This window comes from Barbus barbus (genome assembly GCF_936440315.1).
Source record: "Barbus barbus genome assembly, chromosome: 5".
Lineage (NCBI taxonomy): Eukaryota > Metazoa > Chordata > Actinopteri > Cypriniformes > Cyprinidae > Barbus > Barbus barbus.
Window position 1 is genome coordinate 20474430 of NC_136733.1, and position 25633 is coordinate 20500062.

At 36.3% G+C, this 25633-nt stretch overlaps 1 protein-coding gene across 4 annotated transcripts in view; it reads right to left on the reverse strand.

The window, feature by feature from the left end:
• Window positions 1-23882, reverse strand: part of cert1a (ceramide transporter 1a) — a 28087-nt gene extending 4205 nt beyond the window's left edge. The window contains exons 1-12 of one of the 4 annotated variants that reach the window (XM_079417306.1): window positions 23443-23882; window positions 22389-22523; window positions 15385-15501; window positions 8283-8390; window positions 8010-8148; window positions 6824-6907; window positions 6182-6339; window positions 2067-2156; window positions 1906-1992; window positions 997-1086; window positions 614-691; window positions 382-477 (exon numbers count right to left, since the gene is read on the reverse strand). In XM_079417306.1, coding sequence (XP_079273432.1) covers window positions 382-477; window positions 614-691; window positions 997-1086; window positions 1906-1992; window positions 2067-2156; window positions 6182-6339; window positions 6824-6907; window positions 8010-8148; window positions 8283-8390; window positions 15385-15501; window positions 22389-22523; window positions 23443-23529 — 1269 coding nt within the window. In that variant the 5' untranslated portion in view covers window positions 23530-23882. The remainder of the gene's footprint in view (window positions 1-381; window positions 478-613; window positions 692-996; window positions 1087-1905; window positions 1993-2066; window positions 2157-6181; window positions 6340-6823; window positions 6908-8009; window positions 8149-8282; window positions 8391-15384; window positions 15502-22388; window positions 22524-23442) is intronic. The other 3 variants (XM_079417307.1, XM_079417309.1, XM_079417308.1) reach the window with 3 other exon arrangements.
• Window positions 23883-25633: the final 1751 nt, after the last annotated feature.

Consider the following 25633-nt stretch of genomic DNA (forward strand, 5'->3'; position numbering starts at 1 on the left):
TGATGACTGGAGTAATGGCTGCTGAAAATTGAGCTTTGCGATCAGAGTTATAAATAAAATTGATTACAAATATTTCACAATATTACTGTTTTTACAGTATTTTTCAACACAAATTGTAGCCTTGGTGAGCATAAGAGACCTCTTTCAAAATCTTTCATTAAACATGATAAAGATATATACTTGCCACATACATATATACTCACCCACACATATATATACACATACATATATACACACACACACATACATATATATACACATACATACATATATGCGCATCATTTATCTTTTTATATTTTGTTTACTCTGATATGGAAACCAGCTTCCATAGAAACAGCTCAGTGTTAAATAAAAAATCTACTGCCTTTATCAACATCTCACCTTCATATCCCCTTCTTCAACAATCAGCTGCCAGTTAGCATCTCCACCCACATCCTGTAAAGAATACGTCATGTGGCTCTGCACCATCTCCTCAACCTGTGAACAAAACAAGTGGTATAAAGTGTTATATACTAAAGTAAAGAAGCCAAAAATGTATAAGTTACATTTATTCAAGTTCAGAACAATCATAAGCCTGCAGTTCATCCACACTAGTGTAGTGTCATATCTCTACCTGAGCACTGAACCTGTGCACGTCATCGGAGGCACTTATGAGGTCAATGGAGGACAAGGAGGAAGTATGACTGTGAGGCTGAACCCAAGAAACAGAGAGCCAGAGAGAAACAGGTCAAGGGAAAGAGAAGAAAATAAAAATCTCATCATCACCCAGAGAATACGGAGCAGACCGCCACTGCAAATCACACTTCAGCAGGAAGGACTGGAAGAACATAGGCAGCTTCGCAAATGTAAAACCCCCAAAGACTTCACCAAGCAGATCCACCATCAGCAATGACAGAATTGCATAATCAGTCAGTCACGAAGAAGCAAATGTGCTTTGATAAAGTGAGTGTGTAGGAGTGTGTGCTTGTGTGGGTGAGCCAGAGTGGTCTGACTTACCCTAGTAGAGTATTTCTGAGTGCTGATGGAGGAATAGGTGTCTGGAGTGAGGGAGATCTTTCGAGATACCTTGCTCCTTTCTGCCTGGGACTGTAAAACACGACAGCAACTTTTATATACGAACATAGGCATAAAATGGAATTGAACTGGCTGCAAATATCCTTTGGATGTAGTTCTTGACTGTTGGATCCCAATGAACAATGAACTAACAATAACTAAATGATAGCTAAAGTAGAACCAAAGCAACAGATGTTAAATGCTCTGTTGATGTTCTGTTCAGTGATATCTACTGCCACTTTAAATGCTCAAGCTCATTAATGTGGATTCTGATTGACTGTCAATGTTTTTATCATCATTTACCTGCAAAAAAAAAAAAAAAAAAAAAAGTTCTTAATGTAATTTTAAAGTATGCTGCTCCTCTGGGTTGTTATTGTCTGTTATTATCTAATTTAACTAAACTAACTAACTAAATGACTTACATACTTAAAATGACTACAGCTCAGTTTTAATGTGCTGTTTTAAAGTAAAATTATTATTTTATTTTTTTGTATGTGTAAACCAAAAAACTGTGGACTTGGCTAAATTTGTTTAGAGGACCTTAAAGGTGACAATAGCACGTTTGCTAAATGCTAAGCCACTCTGACCGCTTTGGTTTTCCTAGTTTATCTTCATAACAGCAAGCACAAATATAATCCTTCTGTATATATTTACACTTCAAAAGTCATCATGATGTAATCAAAGTCAATTTCATGGAAATGGAGCCATTGTAACTAATGGAATGGCTATACAAATGTATAACAAAATCCATATCACATGTCAAGAGCGCCAGTACTTCAAACTGATGCCATAAAAATACAAAGCTTCGCAAAAGTGAGAATTAATTTGAAATAATAATGGCTGGATCATTACTTGCTCTTCGATCTGGTCATGCTTATCCAATGCAGCTTCCACAGCATCGAAGAACTCCTCTTCATTGATCAGACTGTTTGGTCCTTCCTGCACAGAGAGAATATCTCAGTCTGGAATGGAGGATGTGTGTTGAACCAAACATGGAAAGGCTGTGGACGCACTTCATAGTCTGGTCCTCCATAATGAGGCTTCTTCAGCTCTGTCAGTGCAGCTTTATAGACATCTTCAGCACGTCTTCTCCTTTCAATTTCCTTATGAATGATAGAAGAATGTTACTCATAATTTTACTATATCCAATATACATCACAATGCACTCAAGAACATTAAATGGCTCATAATAATATATAATTAATAAATAACTTTTATAATAAATAATATTTCCCCCACACACTCAATTCTATTTCAATTTCAAAATTGTAAGGTTGGTAAGACCTTTTTTAGTTCTGAAAGAACTAATTTATACTCACCAAGGCTGCATTTATTTGATTTATTTTGAGGATTAATAAAAAAAAAATATTAAAAACTAATACAGTTAGGTAATATTAAATAACTGTTGTAATATATTACTATTTTAATATATTTTTAAAAGCTGAACGTTCAGCAGACATTACACTAGTCTTCACGGTCACATGATCCTTCAGAAATCATTCTAATATGCTGATGTAATGTGCAAAGAAACATTTATTATTTTTTTATTACTGAAAACAGTTGTGCTGCTTAATATTTTTAACAAACCATTTTGCTGCCTAGTTTCTTTAAACCTTTTAGAATGGGGACAGTTTTGCAACTTTTGCTTACAAACTAATCCAAGAAACGCCTGTCTAGGATCCAAATAAAGAATCCGGAGCAGGCCAATGACATGACACAGGAACTCTGACAGCTCCACTTGCAGTTTCATGCTTAAGCAAACACACCCATTTCAATGGTCCATTCCATTACAGATGCCATTGAAGATGCCATTGTGTCTTGCCTCTTTGGAAGGTCATTCATCTAACAAAGGGTGAAGCCAATATCACCCACTCTCCAGACTTGCTTGAAGAGAAAACTAGCTTGAATAGCTTACAGAAAGCAAACCTCTAAATCACTCAAACATTCTTTAACTAACTGAAGCAGAACCTTCAGCTACTACAACATTAAACCTTCACCAAAATGTGGTTGTTCAGTTGGCTAATTGAGAATTGTTGTAGATGAGTAATTGGTGCAATTCTTGCATTATGCATCAGATATGTTCTGAAACTGACAGGTGTGGTTTGCAAGATGTCACAAGAGACAATTACTGACAACACCCGGCTTATATGACAGGTGATAACAACTGTCAAAAGGTGGTAACGTGACTCTTCTAAACACGGCAATGGCAGAGTTTCGGTGAAAATGTAAACGCATACATATGGATGACTAAAACATGTCAAGACTAAAACATTTTCAAGTGACTCAATTTGACACTTAAAACAGAAATTAGAAGCAAATAACTGAACACAAGCATGTCAAACCTACAGAGTAGAAGCTGCTGTGCGTACACAGAGGAATCCAGTTTTCTTTAGCACTCTGAAGAGACCCAGCCACCCAGTTCTGCCACGGCTTCAACGCTGAAGCACTGTACACTGCAGTCATCCTCTACAATCCAGTTGCTAACATCACAATACACAATCCTCAGAAATGTGGAACTCTGGTTACTTCGCAAAAAGCTTTATTCTACTCAAAGGTCCATCAAGTCTTGCTGAATGACTGTAAACACTGTAAAATCACACCCGTCCTGATTCTCTGTAGCGGCTGGAATTCACGAAGCTGCTTCCTGGCTCATGATATACTGGGGGCTGGACTGTAGATGGAAAAACTGGTTGAGCAAGTGCAAGCAGAAGCTTTACACTAAGATGCTAATGACGTGTGGCTTTGGAGATGCGCTCCCACATGAAGTGACACTGAATGGGAGGAATGCAAGGCTTCCGGAAACTACAGTAGATGCACTTTTGTTTTAATGGATGTGTCTTTGTGACTCATTCAGTAATTAAGGTGTTATGTGGGAAGTGTATGGGTATGTAAATAGTGCCCAGATTAAGCTTGTGGAAAAATGGCAGAGCTGCTTGATGCTGAATGCTTTATTTGCATCGAAATGCACCCAGTAGTTTCAATATGGCAAAAGTATTTGACAGTCCCCAAACTATCAATATTTCCTGTAAAACCAGAATGTTTAGGGATAGTAAATTCTGGCATAATTGACCACTCTCTTATTGTTCCCAATGCATATTACTTTTTTCTTCCTTTTTTTTATTTTTTTTTAAAGGAGATACTCGGAAGATCGTTTATGCAGTTGCTTTCTATAATAGACAAAACCAAGGTCTGTTACTTGCACAAAGCTATGGTAAGGATTCAGAGGACTTGAAATATAACACAGGAGTGGATTTCTTTTATGATGACTTTGTGGAACTTGACCATCTGTGGTTTATTTATTTGCATACCAGCAACTATGGCTGTTTTCAAGGCAAGATCAATGTATTTTATAAGAAACAACAAGTAATAACACAGTAGTAAAGTAAAACAACAATTTATAACCAAGTTATATCAATATAATTATACATTACAGAAGATTTAAAAAAATTTAAGTAATTTAAATTATTGCTGATGAAACATTTTTAAAAACAATTATTAGAGAACCTTCTGAAAACACAGATTAACACAGTGGTCCAATTCCATTTGGCATTTTAAACAGTTCCTGGTCACTTTATGCTTTATTATATTGGAAAGAGCAATGTTAACAAACTACTATTCAAAAGTTTGGGATCGGAAACATGTTTTTTATTAACTTTCTTATGCTCAATAAGGCTGCATTTATTTGATTAAAAAATATATAGTAAACAGTAATATTGTGAATATTACAACAATTTAAAATTACTGTGTTCTATTTTACTATATATTAAAATATAATGTATTCCTCTGACGGCAAAGCTGAATTTTTGGCAGTCATTACTCCATTCTTCAGTGTCACATGATCCTTCGGTAATCATTCTAATACACTGATTTGATGCTCAATAAATATTTCATCTGAATATAAATGCTGCCTAATATTTTTGTTGAAACCATAATTTTAAGAGCAGCACTTATTTGAAATAAGAATGCATGAATTTGATCTAACATATACATTTCTTTCGAAAAACAAATCTTACCATCTCCAAAATTATCTCTTTTTTTGATAACAGGGTGTTTTTTTGGATAAAATATACTTTTAAAGGGGTCATATGATGCGATTTCAAGTTTTCCTTTCTCTTCGGAGTGTTACAAGCTGTTTGTGCATAGATAAGATCCCTGAAGTTACAAAGACTAAAGTCTCAAAACCAAAGAGATATTCTTTATAAAAGTTAAGACTTGACCACGCACCCCTAAAACGGCTCATTCAAACACGCCCCCCACATGTCTACGTCACAGTGTGGGAGATTTGCAAAACACAGCCTAAATGTATACGCAAAGAAAGAAGGCGGAACTATTATTCTCGCTGTAGTATTGTTGCTGCCGCCGGCGTCATGTCCTGGAGACGCTGTGTTTCATTGTGAAGGCGAAACTACTAGAAATCAGTGGTTAAGTTGTATTTACAACACTGTTCCAGAAAAGTTCAACCCAAATTTTGTGTGCAGCGCATTTTACAGAGGACTATTTCTTGAACCTGGGAGTAGCCTGCCGTTTCTATAAAGTGGGGCAATTCCAACTTCGCAAGGACAAGCTGGCGCTTCTGACTCACAGCCTGTATGTATTTCCTTATTTAAAGAATTTGCCACTGACGATTCAAACATGAGTTTTGAGCAGTGTAGCGCTTGTTGTTTGTCTTTTCTCCGATCATAAATGCAGACATGGTAATGTTTATGCGGCGACGCGTAAAAAGACAGTAGAAGTCATTATAATCAGTAATTATGTTCCCACTGGATGCAACAAATGCCTCCTTTACAATGGGTTTTATTGTTTTCGTGTCATCGCGCCGGGACACGGCATCACAGTACGGTAAGGGGGCGTAACATTTCCGTTACACGCTTGAGGTATTCGGCCAATCAGAACGCACTGGATAGCTGGCCAATAAGAGCACGCCTCACTTCTCAGAACGATGAGCTTTGTAAAAATCATGCGTTTCAGAAAGGCGGCGCATAGAGCAGCAATAATAATGTACAGTATGTGGAAAATAATGTGTTTTTTTAACCTTAAACTGCATAAACACATTGCATTTCACCAAATACACAAAATAAGGTTCTTTTTAGCAACATCATATGACCCTTTAATTACAGCTGCACAGTACCTTATCAAGTCGTCTTTGCCAGCTCTCGTCTCTTTTGACCAAAATGTCAATGCAGTGGGACAGTGTTGAAAGGATTCCGGCTGTAGTAGTTTTAAACGTGATGGCTTCACCTTTGAAATCGATGCCTAAGGAACCTTTAAGGCTGTCCACAGAGATTACTGAGGGAAATCAAGTAAAATGAGTATCAAATAGCAGAAGTATTTAAACTTCTGAAGCTCTACTTCTGAAGGAACTTCAGTTGCTTAATTAAATCTGTATTAGTGTCTTATCAATTATCAAAGGATAAAGTAAGCCTTACTTATAACCATCACAGACATAATAGAATATTTCAACGATTATTTGAGTAAAAAGCACTTAGTTTTTACACACACCAAATTGATGCTACCATTAACTGCATGTGTATTTTGCAGCTCATTGCCTGGTGTATACTTTGTAAGTTTTTATGTTAATGCAAATAAAATGTATGATGATCAATTACGGCCTTCATTACTATGTATACAAGATATAAAAAAAAAACTACTTTGCTTGAGAATAAAACTGCATTCAGTAAGGATCACAAGCATTTGATCAGTTTCAACAATTGCTGTATTAGGCACAAAGAGGATGTGTTTAACAAAGATGTACATGTCTCAAAAATCTCACATTTCTCTTTGCTGCTGTTGTTGTTGTTAAGCAGATAATCTCCATCTGGCCGTGAGGTTGGAAAATCTTCCTCATCATCAGATACTGCAAAAAAAAAAAAGTACATAGTCATGCATTGAAAAGTAAAGATGATAGCAACAAAGATTGATTTTATTATAGTTATTTTCAAAGCTTTCAATGTACTTTCATTTAAAAAAGAACTTTAATACTGCTTATTAGTTCTAACAAATAAGTTTTTGCTCAAAACTAACCAAATTGTTTATAATTTCTGCACAGGAGAGACTTGGTGTTGTTTCGAAAAAATAAAAGGCAAATATATATCTCGTTATCAGCCATAATTATTTGGAAAATATCGGCATATTGGATATCGGCAAAATCTAATATCATGCATCCCTGCTTTTATTTACATACAAACAGTGTTCAACGCACAACATAGAGTACATCAAATATGGTTAAAGTTTTTTGGCTTTTAGTAAGAATATCTTAGCCTTAAGGCAGGGGTTCTCATCTCTGGCCCTCGAGGTCCACTTTCCTGCAGAGTTTAGCTCCAACCCTAATCAATATTGAATCTAAAGGGGTAACCGATTAGTCTGTGGCTGTCATAAAGCTGACAAATGCAGCTTTTCAGAAGTCAACAGGCTTTTCAAAATCCAAAATATTTTTAAAACTGGTTTTTACATTTCGTTTTGAAACTCTTCCGCCATCGTCTTGTCTGTATCACCTCACTCTTGTCAGTCAGCTCGACTCGCTCTCCTCACGTGATAAATTAAATCTGATCTGTGATGCGCAACTGTCGTTCGTTCGGTGTGCTGCATTGAGCAGCCGCATTCAGTTTTAATTGTAGTGTCCTCTAACTGAATTAAATGAACTAAAATAAAATAAAAATTAAGACGACGGTGGGGGACGGTGCCGCAGTGAGCAAGTGACATAACCGGTGTTGCGTCTTAACACCGGTATCACCGCCAATACCGTCTATCACAGCAAGCCTAGTTGGAGCTAAACTCTGCAGGACACCGGCCCTCCAGGACCGAACTTGGTGACCCCTGGTCTAAGGCTTTGGAACAATTTTCACTTTTCACAATATAAAATAGCACTAAAAAAAGGACTCTGGATTGTAAGTTTTCTCCTGCCTGAAGCCAAATTGGTCAGAAAAAAACTGTAATGTAACCAAATTCTATTTCCTCACCTTTGTCCCTGTGGAGCTCATCTTTACTCTCAATATCTGCGCAGTTGTCAAAATACTTCTGCAGTGTGTCCACCTGTCTGCAGAGAATATCCCGGAAGGTCTCCATCTCCGCTAGCTTTTCCCGCAGGCTGTATCCCTTCTTTTCAACAGTTTGTAAATGAACATTCAATTGTTATTAAAAACAGAAATGACATCTCCCATGACAAGACATTTGGCTACATAAAAGTTGGCCATGCTTGAGCTCTGGATCTGAATGCAGAGGCGGAGACTCACCTTGAAGGAGGATGCGGAGGTGGTGGAGAGGCCGCTGGCAGCAGAGGTGAGGGACAGTAGGGAGCCATGGCGGCGTAAACTGCTCTCAGACCCATAGCCTGACTCAGCCTGCACTCAAAATACAGCACAAAGAAAAAGAGCCGGTTAGGTAACTTCACACCTGTTCAAAAAAAAATAATTCAATTGAACCATTGGGAAGTGAGTTGTCATGGTTAAAGCTGCACAGAGAAAACTGTCAGTACTGAGCATTTCTGAATCTTACAAAGAAATAAAGCAGCTGGAAGGTGAAATGGATAAGATTGCTGGTTATAAAAATTATAATTTTTTTTAACAAATCAAAGCAGGATCAAAGTCACATCTATGATTTCAATTAATACAGAATTACAAGCTTCATTAAATATGAATTAATTAGTTACCCAGTAGAGGATAATGGGAACAATATACTCTACCAATCAAAGGTTTAGGGACATTAAGAGTAAATATTATTAAAATTAAAATACATTTTTCTATTTTAATATATTTTAAAATGTCATTTATTCCTGTGGTGGCAAAGCTTAATTTTCAGCATCATTACTCCAGTCTTCAGTGTCACATGATCTTTAAAAAAAAAAAAATCAATGTAATAAGCTGATTTGGTGCTTAAGAAAGATTTCTTACTATTATCAATGTTGAAAACAGTTGTGCTGCTTAATATATTTGCTAAAAACATTACACATTTTTTCAGGATTCATTGTTGAATAGAAAGTTCAAAATAACAGCATTTATTTTAAACAGGAATCTTTAAAAAGACTTTACTGACATTTTTGATGCATTTAACAATTTTTGATCTTCACAGACAGATCTTCACAGTTATTGCTAGATCTATAATCTACACAAATACACTCTTTGAATGACATAAGATACATGGTATCAACACAAGGAAACACTGTTGCAAGGTTTTTAACAGTACTTCCGCTTTGGCCAGTTACACCACCTGACCAAGCAACGAAGCTACATAAATTAGGAAGCAGGCTGTTCTTAAGGAGAGGGACAACTGCAAATTATTATACAACACAAAACACATCCCAGATTCCCTCTCTTCCATCTCAAGCTCTCATCATCATCATCATCATCAAGTGCATTTCCTGGCAGTGGTGTTGTCAGGGGTGGATAACTAGGAATAAACATTAAAGAATCTAGATATAGACTGAAAGTGTGTGCGAAATGTAATTGTGCATCATTCTCAGAAAATAAAGTTTTGAATATTACTGTGAAGTTCTGATATTATTTAAAAGAAATGCTGTTCTTTCGAACTCTTTATTCATCAAAAAAATCCTGAAAAAAAGCAACACTGTTTCCACAAAAATATAAAGCAGCAAAACTGAAATGTTATCCAGATGCTGGACTAGAAAATGCATATAACAACGATTTCTGAAATATCACGTGACACTGAAGACTAATAGCTGCTGAAAATACAACTTTTCCACCACAGCAATAAATTACATTTGAAAATATATTAAAACAGAAAATAGTTATTGTAAACTGCAATAATATTTCACAATAATACTGTTTTACATAATGTTTGATTAAAATAAATGTAGCCTTGGACAGCATAATGGAATTCTTAAAAACATCAATAAATCTTACCTCAAACCTTTGAACAGTAGAGTAAAAGGCCACGTTTAGTGCATTTAGTACTTACACATAACTCTTTTATTTGGTCAGAAGACACTGTACCTGACTGAACATGCCTTCGTTTCAGTCCTTCCACAAGTACGCTGTAAAACTGTTGACACTTGGCTCGTGGATTTAATTTGATAAAGTCCTTTAATTAATAGCCAGTGACAGTTTGGGCAGGTTGTTAAATGCAACTCCAATGGAGCATCCATAAAAAAACTGCAACAAAAACATTTTTAAAATACTTGAATAATCTGCTTCAGTCCTGCTTCATCCCAATCAGTGAATGATGGAAACAATTACTGTAATTGAAAGCGCCAGCAAGGATGTCAGTGGTGATGAAAACATGAATGGTTGAGTGAGAGTGATGGATGGTGAACAAATAAATGACGCGAGTTAAAATGCTAATGTACAGAAGCCCACCATTCGCCCATTCCAGCAGCCAAAGCAGGACAATGCACTGCTGCAGTCCTGAGTGCTCGGCCCCAGCATGGCCACCGCTCTTTCCAGACACTCCCAAAAGTGCTCACTCTCCGGACCGTCCAAGAATTCCCAGTACTTTCTCCAAACACTGCAAGAATACCCAGAGCTTTCTCAGGACACGCCAAGAATTCCCAGTTCTCTCTCTGGATACTCCCAGAATTCTATTTCACAAGCACATGGTCGAGCGGGAACAAATAAAGAGGCAAGTTTCTTTCCATTCTCAGAGTTAAAGCAGCAGTAAAGCCATTAGCATTGGAAATGTTGTGAAGAAATGATGTGAGGAGGGTTTCTGAGGCAGTATATAAAGCCAGATAGATTGTGGGTGGGTCTGCAAAGCATGTGGAGGAGAGAGAGAAAGAGAGAGAGAGAGAGAGAGAGAGAGATGGCAAACCATACAGACACTGAAACTCCCAGAGCTGCTGCACATGCTCCACTCACCTAACTGCAATAAGATCAACATAAATCATCCAGAATGCGAGCGGAAAATGCCCATCCACCCCAGCCTGCATCACCCACGCACGCGTACACATAAGCGCTCACCTCAGCAAACGAAGAGTCGCGATAAACAACGCTGACCTGAGCGCCAGCAGCCTCTCTACTGTGCTCTTCTGTTGAAAGGATTGGTGATTCAAATAACATTTTTATATTTGAAGCCGTACCCAGCAGAAACAAGAGACAGGTCGAAACAACAGATTCATCAGGTCAGTTTGTGTTTGTGTTGTCTCCAGTATAGGCATACTACATATATAATTATGTGACTGCATAATAGTCATGCAGAAATTCAAATCCTTGACACTAATTCTCTGTTAAACTCTTGGTATCATGAGGTTTTTGAGTAATTGTACAATAATTGTTCATAATGATTTTTATTTTATTTTTTTATTATAATTTCTGTTGCAGGAAGAAGTGTGAACCAGAACAGGGCTCGCAAAATCGCTAGCCCGATGTCCCGGGGCTATTGCGTCTTCCGACTGGCTACCTTAAATACAGGGTTCCCACGCAATGTTCCCTCTAAGGTGAGCACGCGCGCGACCGCGCAGAAGAAATAATGTGCCTCGCACAAACAAAAATGAGTTGGGAAGCCATTTGATTGAATGCCGCCAGTAAAAGGAAAATAATAGCAATGCTCGGGCAAACCGCTATAGAGCTGATGTCACGACAGAGTTAGAGCCGGTGAATGCGGTTTACAGGTTTCATAGAAAGAGAACGAAAATGCACCAAATGAGTCTCTGTAGAAACTGAATACTTCAATGCTTGCAGTGCGCTCAACACGAGAGACAATGCAAATGCAATGACGTGAAATAAAACGTCCTCATGTATTAAAGACGAGTGGCTTGATTAAGTGCTGGAAATAGCGGAGGATGGGTAACAAAACTCTGAAACATGTACAGTCACACACAAGAGTATTGTACAAACTGTACTTCATAACGATGTTTAGACAACTACAGAACAATTCATATGTTCACTTTTTTATATTTAACTTACAGATCTCAGCTTAAGTTTTGCTTCAGTTTGTATTCTATTCTATTCTATCAGTTTAAATAGTTTGTTTTGATCAAATATGTTAGGCCTATATTACAGACTCAAAAACAAGGTCAATTATTTATCAGGTTTTTGACTTTGAGTCTCTTGCTCATCAAGGCTGTATTAATTTCAAAAATACAGAAAAAACAGTGATATAGTGAAATATTGTTGCAATTTCTAATATTGGTTTCCTATTTTAATACCTATACTATAAAATAGTATTTATTTCTGTGATCAAAGCTGTATTTTCAGCATCATTTCTCCAGTCTTCAGTGTCCCATGATCCTTCAGAAATCATTCTAATATTCTGATTTATTATCAGTGTTGAAACTGTTGTGCTGCTTCATATTTGGAACCTGTGTTTCTTTTTTGTTTGATTCTTTGATTAATAAAAAGTTTAAAAGAACAGCATTTATTCAAAATAGAAATATTTTCTAACAATAGAAGTCTTTACTATCAATTTTATCCATTTAACACATCCTTGCTGAATAAAGTTTATTTAACTTTCTTTAAACTTTTTTAAAGTATCTTTAAAAAAGAAATAAAAACATTTCTGACCCCAAAATTTTGAATAGTTTATATTGTAACACACAATCTCTATTTTGACTAAACACTGTTCCTTTTAACTTTTTTATATTTTAAAAATAGCACAGGTCCCAAAAAATACAGTATAAAAAAAGAAACAAAGAAAAAGCAGTACAAATGTTTCCAACATTGATTAAATATCAGCATATTAGAATGACTTCTAAGGGATCATGTGACTCTGAAAATACTGCTTTGCTTCACAGGAATTAATTACATTTTAAAGTATAAGAGTAGAAGAAATAATTTTTCAAATTGCCTTAAATAGATTTGTAAGAATTCTGCAGATACCTTGTAAATAGTAAAATAAAACTCTTTCCTTGATATTCGTTGATTTTTGTGTATTGAAAATGTTTTTGATTGACATTTATGGTCTTTATTTTATTTGGGCTAGTTAAATGAATTTTCGGGCTACCAAAATCTGAAGAGTACCTGCCCAAAGGGCTACCAGGGATTTTGCGAGCCCTGCAGAACACCGGAAATCATTTCCATACAATAAAAGAGAGGACTGGGACAGTTAAGCTCCAAAAATAAAGTAAATGAACGCACCATAAAATTGTCCCATACAAGTTGTCCATTACACGTTATATAAAGCTATATGGATAGACTACAATATAATTCAAGCTGCTAATAACTAAAAATGTTCCCCAGCACAATGTGTCCAAGTCTGAAAATGTGAATGACAGAGCGGGAGATATTCAAGCAAATAACATTTCGGTTTGGTCCTTCAAAAGAATTTGAATATAGTACACCATTCATATGGACCACTTTTTGATAGTTTCATAGTGTATTTCTGTTGTTTTTTGGAGCTTGGCAGCCACAGTCTCTAAACCCTTTTGTATTCTATGGAAAAGCGCAAAACGTACATCTGCCAAGCAACTATTTTTTGTGTAACCAAAGAAAGAAAAACATATGTTTAGAAGAAGAGTTTGAGTAAATGATGTCTCCTTTTATTTTCATTTTTGGGTGAACGATTCTATCATTTAAAAATAGCAGAAAGGCTCCCCTCTGAAGTTGTAAAACAGCTTTTTAAGTCACATGATAAAATTGCAATAGCACTCTTCACCAGCAGATGGTAGAAGTGGCCATGAGTGTAAAACTACCATGGAATAATAAGTATTTCTGCTGTATTGGTTTTCTTAGATTACAATGTTTCCAAAGTGACACAAACACATTAATTCACTTTAATGAACTCACTGAAGGACTAGGTCATTTAGCAACCAAACTCAATGGCGAGTTCACATAATTCCACAGAGCTTCAGTTTATGCCTTTATGACCTTCAAAAGAATCAAAGAGCTTAGCATTGTCTCTCTCAGTCCAATGAAAGACAACAGATAAAACACTGATACTTTTCTTAAGAAATGTATGTGAAATAGCTGCTTAAACAGCCAAACTCTCCCACTCACTGTTAGAAAAACACAACTATACACACAAACACCCTTTCCTGGATCCACACACCGGCTATGTGGAAACAGCTCCACTCCTTTTATTGAGTTCAGCTCTACTCGCACATGTGAGAGCCATCCAGATCAGCACATTCCTCTGGACCCTCCCTTTGTAAATCTCTCTCAAGACATGATGCGTCACTGCAGACCACTGCCAGACTTCACTTGCACAATATATCTCTCGTTTCTCCTCGTGCAAAATAATCTTAGACAACATGTCACTCAGAGAAAAGAGATGAGGTTTTTAGGACATACGTCAAACATTATGTCAAACAGGTATTAAGAAATGGTAAAAAATTAATTATTTTTGCAGTTTCTGTTAGCATGCCACAGGTCAAAGCACAATGCCAACATGGCAGGTACAGTATACAGGAATAAATTACTAGTGTCAATGACATGGAAAAGTGTCCATGATAAAGAATAGAAAATATAGTTTATTTAAACTAATTCTTGGAAGTATATTCTTGATGGTTTTAGATTTTGAAAAATAAATAAATAAATAAATGACAATTTCACATGGTGTAAATCTCAAGTAGAATGTCATAAATTATTTACTTTTTATCTTGAATACAAGTGGGTGTTCACATTTTGACCATAATTAAAAAAAAAAAATGTGTTTTTAAAGGAAATAGTATTTTAATAAAATGTCTATCACTGATTATTAATTTATAAACATTACATTACCTTATTGGTGAGTTTCAAGTCGAGCTTTTCAAGAATTAAATTTTTTTAATGAGGCTTTTTTTTTCTTCATTAAGATATCATAACTATTATAATCACCTTGATATTTTTTATTATATGACCAAAAAATGATCAAAATGAATTATAATTCAGAAGTAAAAACATGCCAAGTCATCAAGGTGTATCCAAGTCACTGTGTGTGAATTTAATTTTTAATTGTTTTTGGTTTTTTTATTAATAAATTAATTGATAGGCCAAAATATGAGCATCATGTCATATTATAATTTGATAACTTTAAAAAAAAAAAAATTACACAAGACTGGGATAAAGTTTTTCTTGAGTTGAATTTCTTGGGAATATATACACAATAACTTGATTTGTGTAGAAAATACAATCTTTATGAAAAAAAAAAAAAAAACCTTACACACCTGGACACCTAAAGAACATACTTCACCATCAACTGAAAATAAGCCCTTCATCAAAATTATACTATGAAAAGTACACAAATTCAGTCTGAATTCTCCACTAATTCCACAGTGGCTCACTGTACTTTCAAATGACTGTACAAGGAAATGACAGCAAGAAAAAAGCATGCGGAACACATTCCACTGAACTGTGCCTTCAACACCCAATCAGGTTCTGCCACCCAAACTTGATCACTCACAACCAGAAAGACACTGGAGCTGAACAGGAGTTTATCTAGAGGCTTTGCTGCTTCTGACGGACTCACCTTGTGAAGTTCAATGGTATCAATCCACTGCTGCCGGAGCAAAGGATGTTCAGCCCTCAGGTACCAGATGCTGTCGTTCAAACTGATGTCAAAACGGCATTCATCAAACTCATGAGGCTAAAAGAAAGAGAACATCAAAAACAGATCATAACAATGAACATGCTGGAAAATGGAAAATGTTTATGGGCCATCATGTATGTTTATTCAAATTTGTCTGCCATTATGTTTTTGGAGAACCTTTTCCTGCTGTTCCTGATAAACAACTCCTCGCCACCACAACATAGATTTGCATCACTGAATAGGTCACTGAAAATCTCAAACATTTAGAATCTAAAAAACAGCTATTTTAAGCAGTGCACAAATGATCCCAAGTTTGGAACTTACATCTTTACCATGAAGCACAATTTTGTCAGATTGCAATTTTGTTCGTAATAAGCTACTACAGTATATTGCTATTTTTATCTGATGAATCGAAATGAACCAACCGGTCAATTGTTAAGATGCACTGAGCACTAACATAGAACAATGACAAATGATTCTCAGTTCCATTACTGAAGACAACTGAAACCTTTATTAAATTATTTAAATCATAATTAGTTAATTGATTATTTTATAATTACTTAAATAACTGTGTTTTTATAATTTAGGATTAGGTTATAACATCTAAAATAAATGAAGCAAATGATCAATTATAGCAGATTCTTATAAATGCTAACTTTAAACCTATCACTGTAAAAAAAAGTTGTGCCAACTTAAACTTTTAAGGCAACCAGCTTCAGCAGATTTTTGAGTTCTCTCAACTTATTTTTGTAGGAGATTCTCAACTTTTTATTGTATAAACTTAAAACATCAAGTTGAGAAAACTCAAAAATCTGCTGAAGCTGGTTGCCTTAAAATTTGAAGTTGGCTCAACTTTTTTTTTTTTTTTACAGTGTACCTCTACCACAAATAATTTAGGATATGTACAATTTCACAAAAGAAAGTGGGAAATTGTTGGAAAACCTTTGTTTGAGTCATTTTTAATACTTTTTATACTTTAAAACTTTATTGAAGGGTGTACTGAAAATTGTACTTAAAGGTTTTAATAAATACCCTGCTTTAACTCTAATAAAAAAGGAACAGGTATGAAAAAAAAAATAGTTGCATCAAGCTGAAAAGATTAGAAAGTGTTGCGTTGTGCTCAATGTCTGGTATGGTCATTTTTCCTGCATTGCATAGCAGACTGTGGACATACTTTGTAGTAAGTGTTTTCTGCAACACTGCAAATAATGTTTGTTGTTTTCACAGTGTATTACTGTATTCTCTTCAGTTCCCTACTGTACAATTTGCATACAGTATGTTACCGTGAATTTAGTTGTTTTCACAGTATTATTCAGCATTATTACTGAATTCTCAGCAATTTCCTACTGTATAAGCTGTATACAGTATGTTACTGCAGATTTTCAGTGCATTCTGGGAAAACATTAGCATACTGTAAATCTAAATACAGTAGTACTAAAAGACCATGAAAAATATTCAAATATTTGAGCAAACGCTCAATTTCCGAGTCAAATTGCGTTAACTGTTGTTGGCAGACCTTGCTAAGAGTGCATTAAATTGGTAGGTATATGGTAAAACACACTTTTATTCAACACCTTGTACGTTGTTTTAATGTAACTTGTACACTTTCCCAGTAAAGCTGTGCTAACTAGTATTTTCCTCCCACAGTGGCGCCGGCAGTATACAAAAAGCCATTTATTTTCCACTTGCACAATGTGCACAATGTGTTACTGTGATTTTAGTAGTAGGCAATAATTGTATTTTGTGAAGTGAAGTGACATACTGCCAAGTATGGTGACCCATACTCTGAATTCGTGCTCTGCATTTAACCCATCCAACGTGCACACACACAGCAGTGAACACACACACACCGTGAACACACACCCAGAGCAGTGGGCAGCCATTTATGCTGCGGCGCCCGGGGAGCAGTTGGGGGTTCGGTGCCTTGCTCAAGGCCACCTCAGTCGTGGTATTGAGGGTGGAGAGAGCGCTGGACATTCACTTCCCCCACCTACAATCCCTGCCGGCCCGAGACTCGAACCCACAACCTTTGGATTACAAGTCCGACTCTCTAACCATTAGGCCACGACTTCTCCGACTTTTGTTCATTGATGAAATATGGTTAATATGCTGATAATTCTGTGTATCTTGAAAGTTCAGCTATGAAATGTAAAATATGAAGCCTGAATAAAGCTGTTGGTGTGAAGAAATAACTTGTGTTATTGAATATAAAAAATAACAGTATAATGCTGTTATTTGTTTTTACAGTGCTCTTAAAACTACTGTACTTAGTTTGACAACAGTTTTACAGTGGTATAAAATACAGCAACTACTGGATAATTGTTACATCAATTGTTACAGTAAGTTACTGTTAGTTTGACAATAGACTTTAGCACAGTGTAGTGTAGTGGTTGGTACTATAGTAATGGGAGTGGTTTGTTGTCTTTTGGACACAGACAGATAGACAGCTGTATAAAAGCTGTTATCAGAGACAGAGCACTGATCCAGGCCAGAACTGGGATGCTGAATTCAATCAGTGTTTGAGGAACATCTGTTCCATTATCAGATCATCTCTGTTTCCCCCTCCTCTAAACACTGAAATCAACACAGACATTCCAGATTTGACTCTGGGATCAGACCAGCTTCAAAGACTTCCAGCATTTCTAAGCCTTGTTTCACAGCCACTATTGTTCCACTCATATGATCTTATGTGCAATTAGTGTTTGCAGAAATTCATTTGTCCAAAAACAATCAAAACAATCTTTTGGAGATCTTAATCTACATATAAACTGTCTGTGATCTTTAACAGCAGCCCTTTTTTAGAGCAAAGAACATCCCCTAGAAAACACTACAAACCTCTCCAGGCATTATGAAGCTAGGAGCAATACTTTACAAAATGGTTTTCTGTCTTAATACCTGCCCATTTTTATTGGAACAGGCAAATCAAGCACTGCTCCCAGATCACCTTTTTCACAATGAGATATTTGATATGCACCATCACAGGACGTTCATGCAGTTCTGCTTTCCCTGTTCTAATCCTCAAGACTACTTCAAATCACTCAGTGTCTGTATCAGAACAACGAAGCAATAGTGTGTCAACCAAAGACAAAATGTGCTACAATGCAGCTTTGTTGGACATTTCCTTGCAGCCTTGCTGCCAAAACTTTAAACAACCTGTACTACATGCAGAACTCCAGCTCACAGATATACACCAATATACCTATAATTTGATAACTATTCTTTCTGTTTTTATAATTAACACAAGACTGGGAATACTTTGCTTTTCCTTTGTGGGAATACACAAAAATAAAATTGTGAAAAAAAAAAACAATTGACATAAAAGAATCAACTGGCCCAGTAACAAAGAAAAGTGGAAATATATCTCTTTGTACTGTTACAAACTACCAGGCAAAAATAACCTCTGACTTGTCACAAGCATTTCTGTAACACTTTATACAGTGCAGATTTTAAACTAGGGATGCTCCGATACCACTTTTTCCAGTACTCTGCTGATACCGATACTTTTATTTTTGATACTTGCCGATACTGAGTACCGTATTTTCACTGTATTTATAAATTTTTTAAATATTTGGTACAGAAACCAAAAGAATATGTATAATGTTAGTTGTCTAACTTCATTTATCAAATATTATATCCTTCAGTTATTTTCACATTTAATTATAACCATTAAAATGTATTTAACAAGTTTTAGTTACTTTCACTGTTATTTTTTTGCTCCATGATACATCATCTTTAATTTAATAGCATTAGAGCTGCTCCACTGCAACGTGCACACGTATTTGTATTGGTGCAGAATGAGAGGGACAAGTACAGTACATCCTTGCACATTTACACTGGCTGATAGTTCACTTTCGCCATAAAGTCGTGTATGCTTAAGTTTGAAAATAAATGTTGTTTATAGTGAATGCCCCTATAAATAAGTGAGCGAACATCAAAGATCACGCAACAGAAGTGCGCTCTCTTTCTCTCTCTCTCTCTTTCCCTACCGTTAAGTAACGTAACTTGTGCATTGTTTTACTTACTTGTTTTTGACATATCCGACCGAACTACAAACTTTTCAGTTATGTCTGTGAGAAGGGGATATTTTTACTCGACAAGCTCGTGCATGTGCGCCGCCGCACGCTCAATCCACTCAACATGCTTTGCTTACCAGCTCGCGCACATCAGCTATACAGGCGTTAATATTGAATGTTTCACATTATGTTAATTGCATGCATCCTTAATTTCTAATAACTCCATTCTGCTGTCTGTTGTTCTGTTGCCGGTGTTGTGCCCATTTTCGACCCCTGCCAAATTATTACCCCCTTGCATTGAAATCTCTACCTGATTGCCTAATCCCAACCCCACCCCTAATCCTAACCCCTCTTTTACACCTAACTCTAAACCTACCAATACTAGGGGGGTAGTAATCTGGCGGGGTCAGAATTTGGCACAACACCGGTGTTTCTTATGCTGTGTGTCATCGGCGTTTGGTATCAGGGCATTTTAACAAGTACTAGTACGAGTACAGGAGCTCAGTATCGGACACCATACCGATATCAGCATCCCTATTTTAAACCAGCTTCACAGTAAAAAAAACATGAAAATAACGGTGTCAATGTTGCATAGTTAATAAATTATGAAATAATAAATTATGAAACTTCAATGTCAGCCGTAAAGCAACTTTACAGAAGACAACAGTATCATTATTCAGCTCAAGTCAGTTCAATGGTGATTCAATTTAGTTTAATGACAATGTTCATCAATTATGAAAAATTCAATTTCAGCTACAAAGCAGCTCTACAGGAAACAGTGTCATTATCCATCTTAAAGGCATAGTTCACCCAAAAATGAAAATTCTGCCATTAATTACTCACCCTCATGTCATTCCAAACCCGTAAGACCTTCGCATATCTTTGGAACACAAATTAAGATATTTTTAGTGAAATCCAGGAGCTCTCTGACCCTGAATAGACAGCAACCCAAACGTAATAAGGACATCGATAAAATAGTCCATGTGACATCAGTGCTTCAACTGTAATTTTACAAAGCTACGAGAATACTTTTTGTGCGCAAAGAAAACAAAAATAACGACTTTATTCAACAACTCTTCTCCTCCAAATCACGTATTCTGCCATTATGGAGAGTACCACAACACATTTGCATTGCTTTCCTCTGCATGTAAACAAAGCTCAGAGCATTCATTCATGTTTTACGTCAGCATCATCACATGCATACGTTGTTTACGTGCAGAAGCACTCTTGATAAATGGCAGAAGATGTGATTTGGATGAGAAGAATGTTGAATAAAGTCTTTTTTTTTCTCTTTGCGCACAAAAAGTATTCTTGCAGCTTTGTAAAATGACAGTCATGTTTTATCAATGTTTTTACTACCTTTCTGGACCTGGGAACATTTCAGTTGTGTTGCTGTCTATGGATTTCATAAAAAATATCTAGAGACAATATCTCAAACATACTTATCTTAATTTGGTGTTAGTAGGCTAGCCTACGTTTACATGATTATTATTAATTTGTTTGTTTTACAGTGCACTGTTCAGTTTAAATAGCCTGTAGTACGTGCCTTTCAGCTTGACAACCATAACCCCGTGATATTATGCCAAGCACATTTTGTTTTAAATATTGGAACGTGAAGTACAAAAGTTTAAATTAATTCGTTTTGGCTCGTTAGCTTCTTATATTTTTATTCTTGCTTTGTTCTGAGTTCTTTTTACCGTTAAATTCAAATGATTTGTTGTGGAGTAAGGGGAAATAAAATATTTTTTCATGTTTCTTCAATATTTTTTGGCTGGCTGTATTTTATTATGACATGAACGGGTTGTGTTGTGGAGGCTATGCTAAACTGCGCGCGAGGCCCCGGCACGATCGCTTGTGTTTTTTTTCCCCTTGTAAAAGTGGAAACAACGTGCACTAGCCTACTCCTTCATTTGTGGTCATATAAGAGTAAGACATTATTCAAAACTATTCAAAATATTTATTTTATTTGTGTACATTCACAAAAAACAAAACGTACTTTTGTGAAATAAAGAAAAACTGCCGCCTTCTCAAGAGTGCATCACAAAAATGAACCGAAATTCTGCATATAGGCTGCTAATTGTTGCAGTTTTTTTTCTTTCGTTTTGTTAATTCATTAATTATTTAGAAAAATATATTTTGCATATGGGCCTGTTTCTTTTATATAATAGCTTATGTTTTTCTCCGTTCGCAGAAGCACTGCAGGTGCGTGAATCTTCACGTTCATGTAGTTTATGCTGCTTTTTGCGTGTATAAAATGAATACCTGGAAAACAAATTTAGGTATTTGTAATGAACTTATGACGCACACCATTTTATCGGTAAAAGGCCAGTTGGATGGAAACAGGCTGTAGACAGCAAATCTCAAAGTTTTTTTTAAACGCATATCTCTTTGTCGATAACAAAACAGCGCAAAATCTGGATGGAAACTTAATTAATGTTGCAAAGTTCATAAATTATTAAACATCTTCAAAAGCAGCTCAAGTTTTTGTGTTGCCATCTGATATGGTACCTTCAGATCGAAAACATTTTCTGAACAATCATATTTTAAGCCCCATTGTTATGACAATTCCATAAAGTAGGCTATTCAGAAGTGGTGTTGTAGGATGTTTAGTATGGGGATGACACTGGGATATGTCTGTTCAAAGTAAGTAATGGCGTACCCTTGTACTTTCTACTCAACCACATCTTCTGCTCTGTCCACCTTAAAACAATCATGCTGTTCAAGAGAAACCCCCAAAACAGGCACGACAGCTTCCCGCTGACAGTAGCAGACGGATAAACACTGCATGATGAGCAGGAAGCATATTTTCACACTGTGGTGCATATCAGCTCTTCACACCACTGTGACGTCAAGGTACTGCAGTCAAGATAAGCCCGTGATAATCATACAGATAAACATGACAGGACACTCTACAGATCAGATCAGCCTTACCGTGATGACAGCCTTGCTGAGACAGATGGACCCTCTACAGCCGTACTCCTTTTCATCTGCTGACCTGTAGTAGCTCAGAATATTGCCCTTCAGCACAATCCAGCGGTCCTGCCACCCATGAATGTAGTTTGTCCACTGAAGACAAACAAAGAGTTAGTTATTCGAATCATGCTTCATATCATGTGGCTTACAGTTATCACTTCAAGCACTTGCAACGTAAATATTAAACCTTCCTGAAGGCTCAAGGATTCAAAGCTCAGCAGGTGACTTTAACTGAACATTACCCTAACTACAATAATTGCATGGGTTTATTCTGTATAAATTTCATAACTTATAAGTGTCATAAGAACCCAGAAGACAAGAAGATATTAAAAATGTACAGCTTTTACTAAAATACTAAGTCTTGTAGCCAATGACTGCTATTCTGTTGTCATAAAACAATTATCTGATAATATAAAAGAAATAAATTAATTAGACGTTGGATGATCATGATGCGATTCTTCCGCGCAAATCAGAAAAAAAGTACGATTAATATATCAGGATTAACTATGCTCGAACACGTTTCAATAAAAATATATATTTCTATACTTATATTTATAAGGGTGTTTCCCATCTCATTTATGTGAAATAACTTTAAAATACTCGTTACAAGTCATTTATTTTTTATATTTATTCACATCTGGTTAGCTTAAAAAGTTCATAAAACGTTGTAATCAGTAACTTTAACATGTCTGAAAGCGATGATTTTAGGATTTATGACTCGATAAACCTCGGCCTGAATCAGTCAGTTTCGCAGAGGGTTGTCTCAAAACCAGTTCACCTGATTCACTGAAAAGTAGACCGTGTCGTTTCATTCAAACATCGCTCATGTTACCGGTTGTTATGGTAAACATGCGCAGTCACAAAACTTACCAGTTGTGACGTTTCAGATAAATATAAGCAAACGAAAGAAGCTCACTAACATTAATTTCCACAAAACCAAGCCCAAATACTGTTGCACACGAAAAAACGGTGTAATAGTGTTGTTTTACAGTAACGTTACTCTTGTGTTTACCTTACTGAGCGTCCCGCCGAGCTCGTCCAGCAGCTCTAACTCCGGGTCCAAATCCTCATCTGAACCCGACGAGCTGCAGTCCGACATCAGGAAAAATACCCTCCGCAGTCGTCCTGTTTTTAATTCGACTAGATCGCGTTATAATTTAAACAAAACACAAACACTAGCTCCTTAGTCGCGTAAGCTCTGATGTAAACAGTGCCCATCCTACTCCGTATCAAACAGACTACACGCAGCAGTGACGAGTTGAGTGCATCGATCGCGTTTGTCTTCAAGTCCTTGATCCTCAGAGATTCACGTGACCAGTGCTGCACTAGAAGTGAAATCAATACTGCGCCTCTACAGCAACAATACACTGTGTGTGTCTGCTACCGCTTGTGTACACACGTTTTACGATTATTTTCTGGGTTTTAAAGTTTTGGCTTTTTATATCACCCCCCTTCGGCAGTATGAAGTATTGCATAAACTATGTTCCATCACCCCCACTTGTTGATTACCTTTGGGAATCTGTTAAAAAACAACCATTGTATTTTTTTTTATTTTGGAGAGAACTTAAAGTGTCATATAAATGCCACGGTATATTAATTATTTAAATCTATTATATAAAAATCATAGTATTTTCTAATAGCTGTGCAACACCAGCAACACAAACCGCATGCATAATTATTAGACACATTGATATTCTGATAATTTTTTAACACATTTGACCAATTCCAAACCACATCAATCTTAATAACTACTATTGATTTAGTATTTAATCATTTATAAGTCATATATAATTGTCCATGAAGGCTGGAAGTGAAAAACTCCTTATATTCAGTTGTGCAGAATTATTAGGCAGGTTTTCTTTTACCGATAAAATGAGCCAAAAAAGAGGTTTAACTCAGATTGAGATTTCAGGATTGATTATATCCCCGTGAGAAATATAAAAAATTAATGCAATACAGAAATTGCAAAGTTAAGATATGACCACTGGACAGCAAAATGCTCACTGGGTCAGCAAGGTCAGAAAAAACAGGTGGAGAAGAAAAGACACGTTAACTGCAAAAGATTTGAGAATTATTTTGAAGAATTAGGTATAAAACAATCAGGAAACATTTAGTCTCCAGTGCCACCATTTTCCAGAAATGCAACCTTCCTGGAGTCTCCAGAATTACAATGTGTCAGGTTCTCTGAGAGACTTTGCTTGGGTAAAAAAGAAAAAAAAGACCCTTTCTTAATAAGAATAACATGCTGAAATATTGTGAAATACATTAAGACATTTTTTATAGGCTTTATGGACATAGATTCATTACACATAGAGTGAAATATTTCAAACCTTTATTTCTTGAAATTTTGATGATTATGGCTTACAGATAATGAAAACCCAAAATTTAGTGTCTCAGAAAATCTGAATATTATATAAGATCAATAAAAAAGGATATTTTAAACAGAAATATCAGGCTTCTAAAAAGTATGTTCATTTCTATGCACTCAATACTTGGTTGGGCCTCCTTTTGCATGAATTACTGCATCAATGCGGCGTGGCATGGAGGCAATCCGCCTGTGGCACTGCTCAGGTGTAATGGAAGCCCAGGTTGCTTTGATAGCGTCCTTCAGGTCATCTGCATTGTTGAGTCTGGTGTCTCTCATCTTCCTCTTGACAATACCCCATAGATTCTCTATGGGGTTCAGGTCAGGTGAGTTTGCTGACCAATCAAGCACAGTAACACCATGGTCATTGAACCAGCTTTTGGTTCCTTTGGCAGTTGTGGGCAGGTGCCAAGTCCTGCTGAAAAATGAAATCAGCATCTCTATAATGCTTGTCAGCAGAAGGAAGCATGAAGTGCTCTAAAATTTCCTGGTAGATGGCTGCGTTGACTTTGGACTTCAGAAAACACAGTGGACCAACACCAGCAGATGACATGGCAGCCCAAATCATCACTGTCTGTGGAAACTTCACACTGGACTTCAAGCAACATCGATTCGGTGCCTCTCCACTCTTCCTCCAGACTTTGGGACCTTGATTTCCAAATAAAATGCAAAATTTACTTTCATCTGAAAAGAGGACTTTGGACCACTGAGCAACAGTCCAGTTCTTTTTCTCCTTAGCCCAGGTAAGACGCTTCTGACGTTGTCTCTGGTTCAGAAGTGGCTTGGTAGCCCTTTTCCTGAAGACGTCTGAGCTGGTGACTCTTGATGCACTGACTCC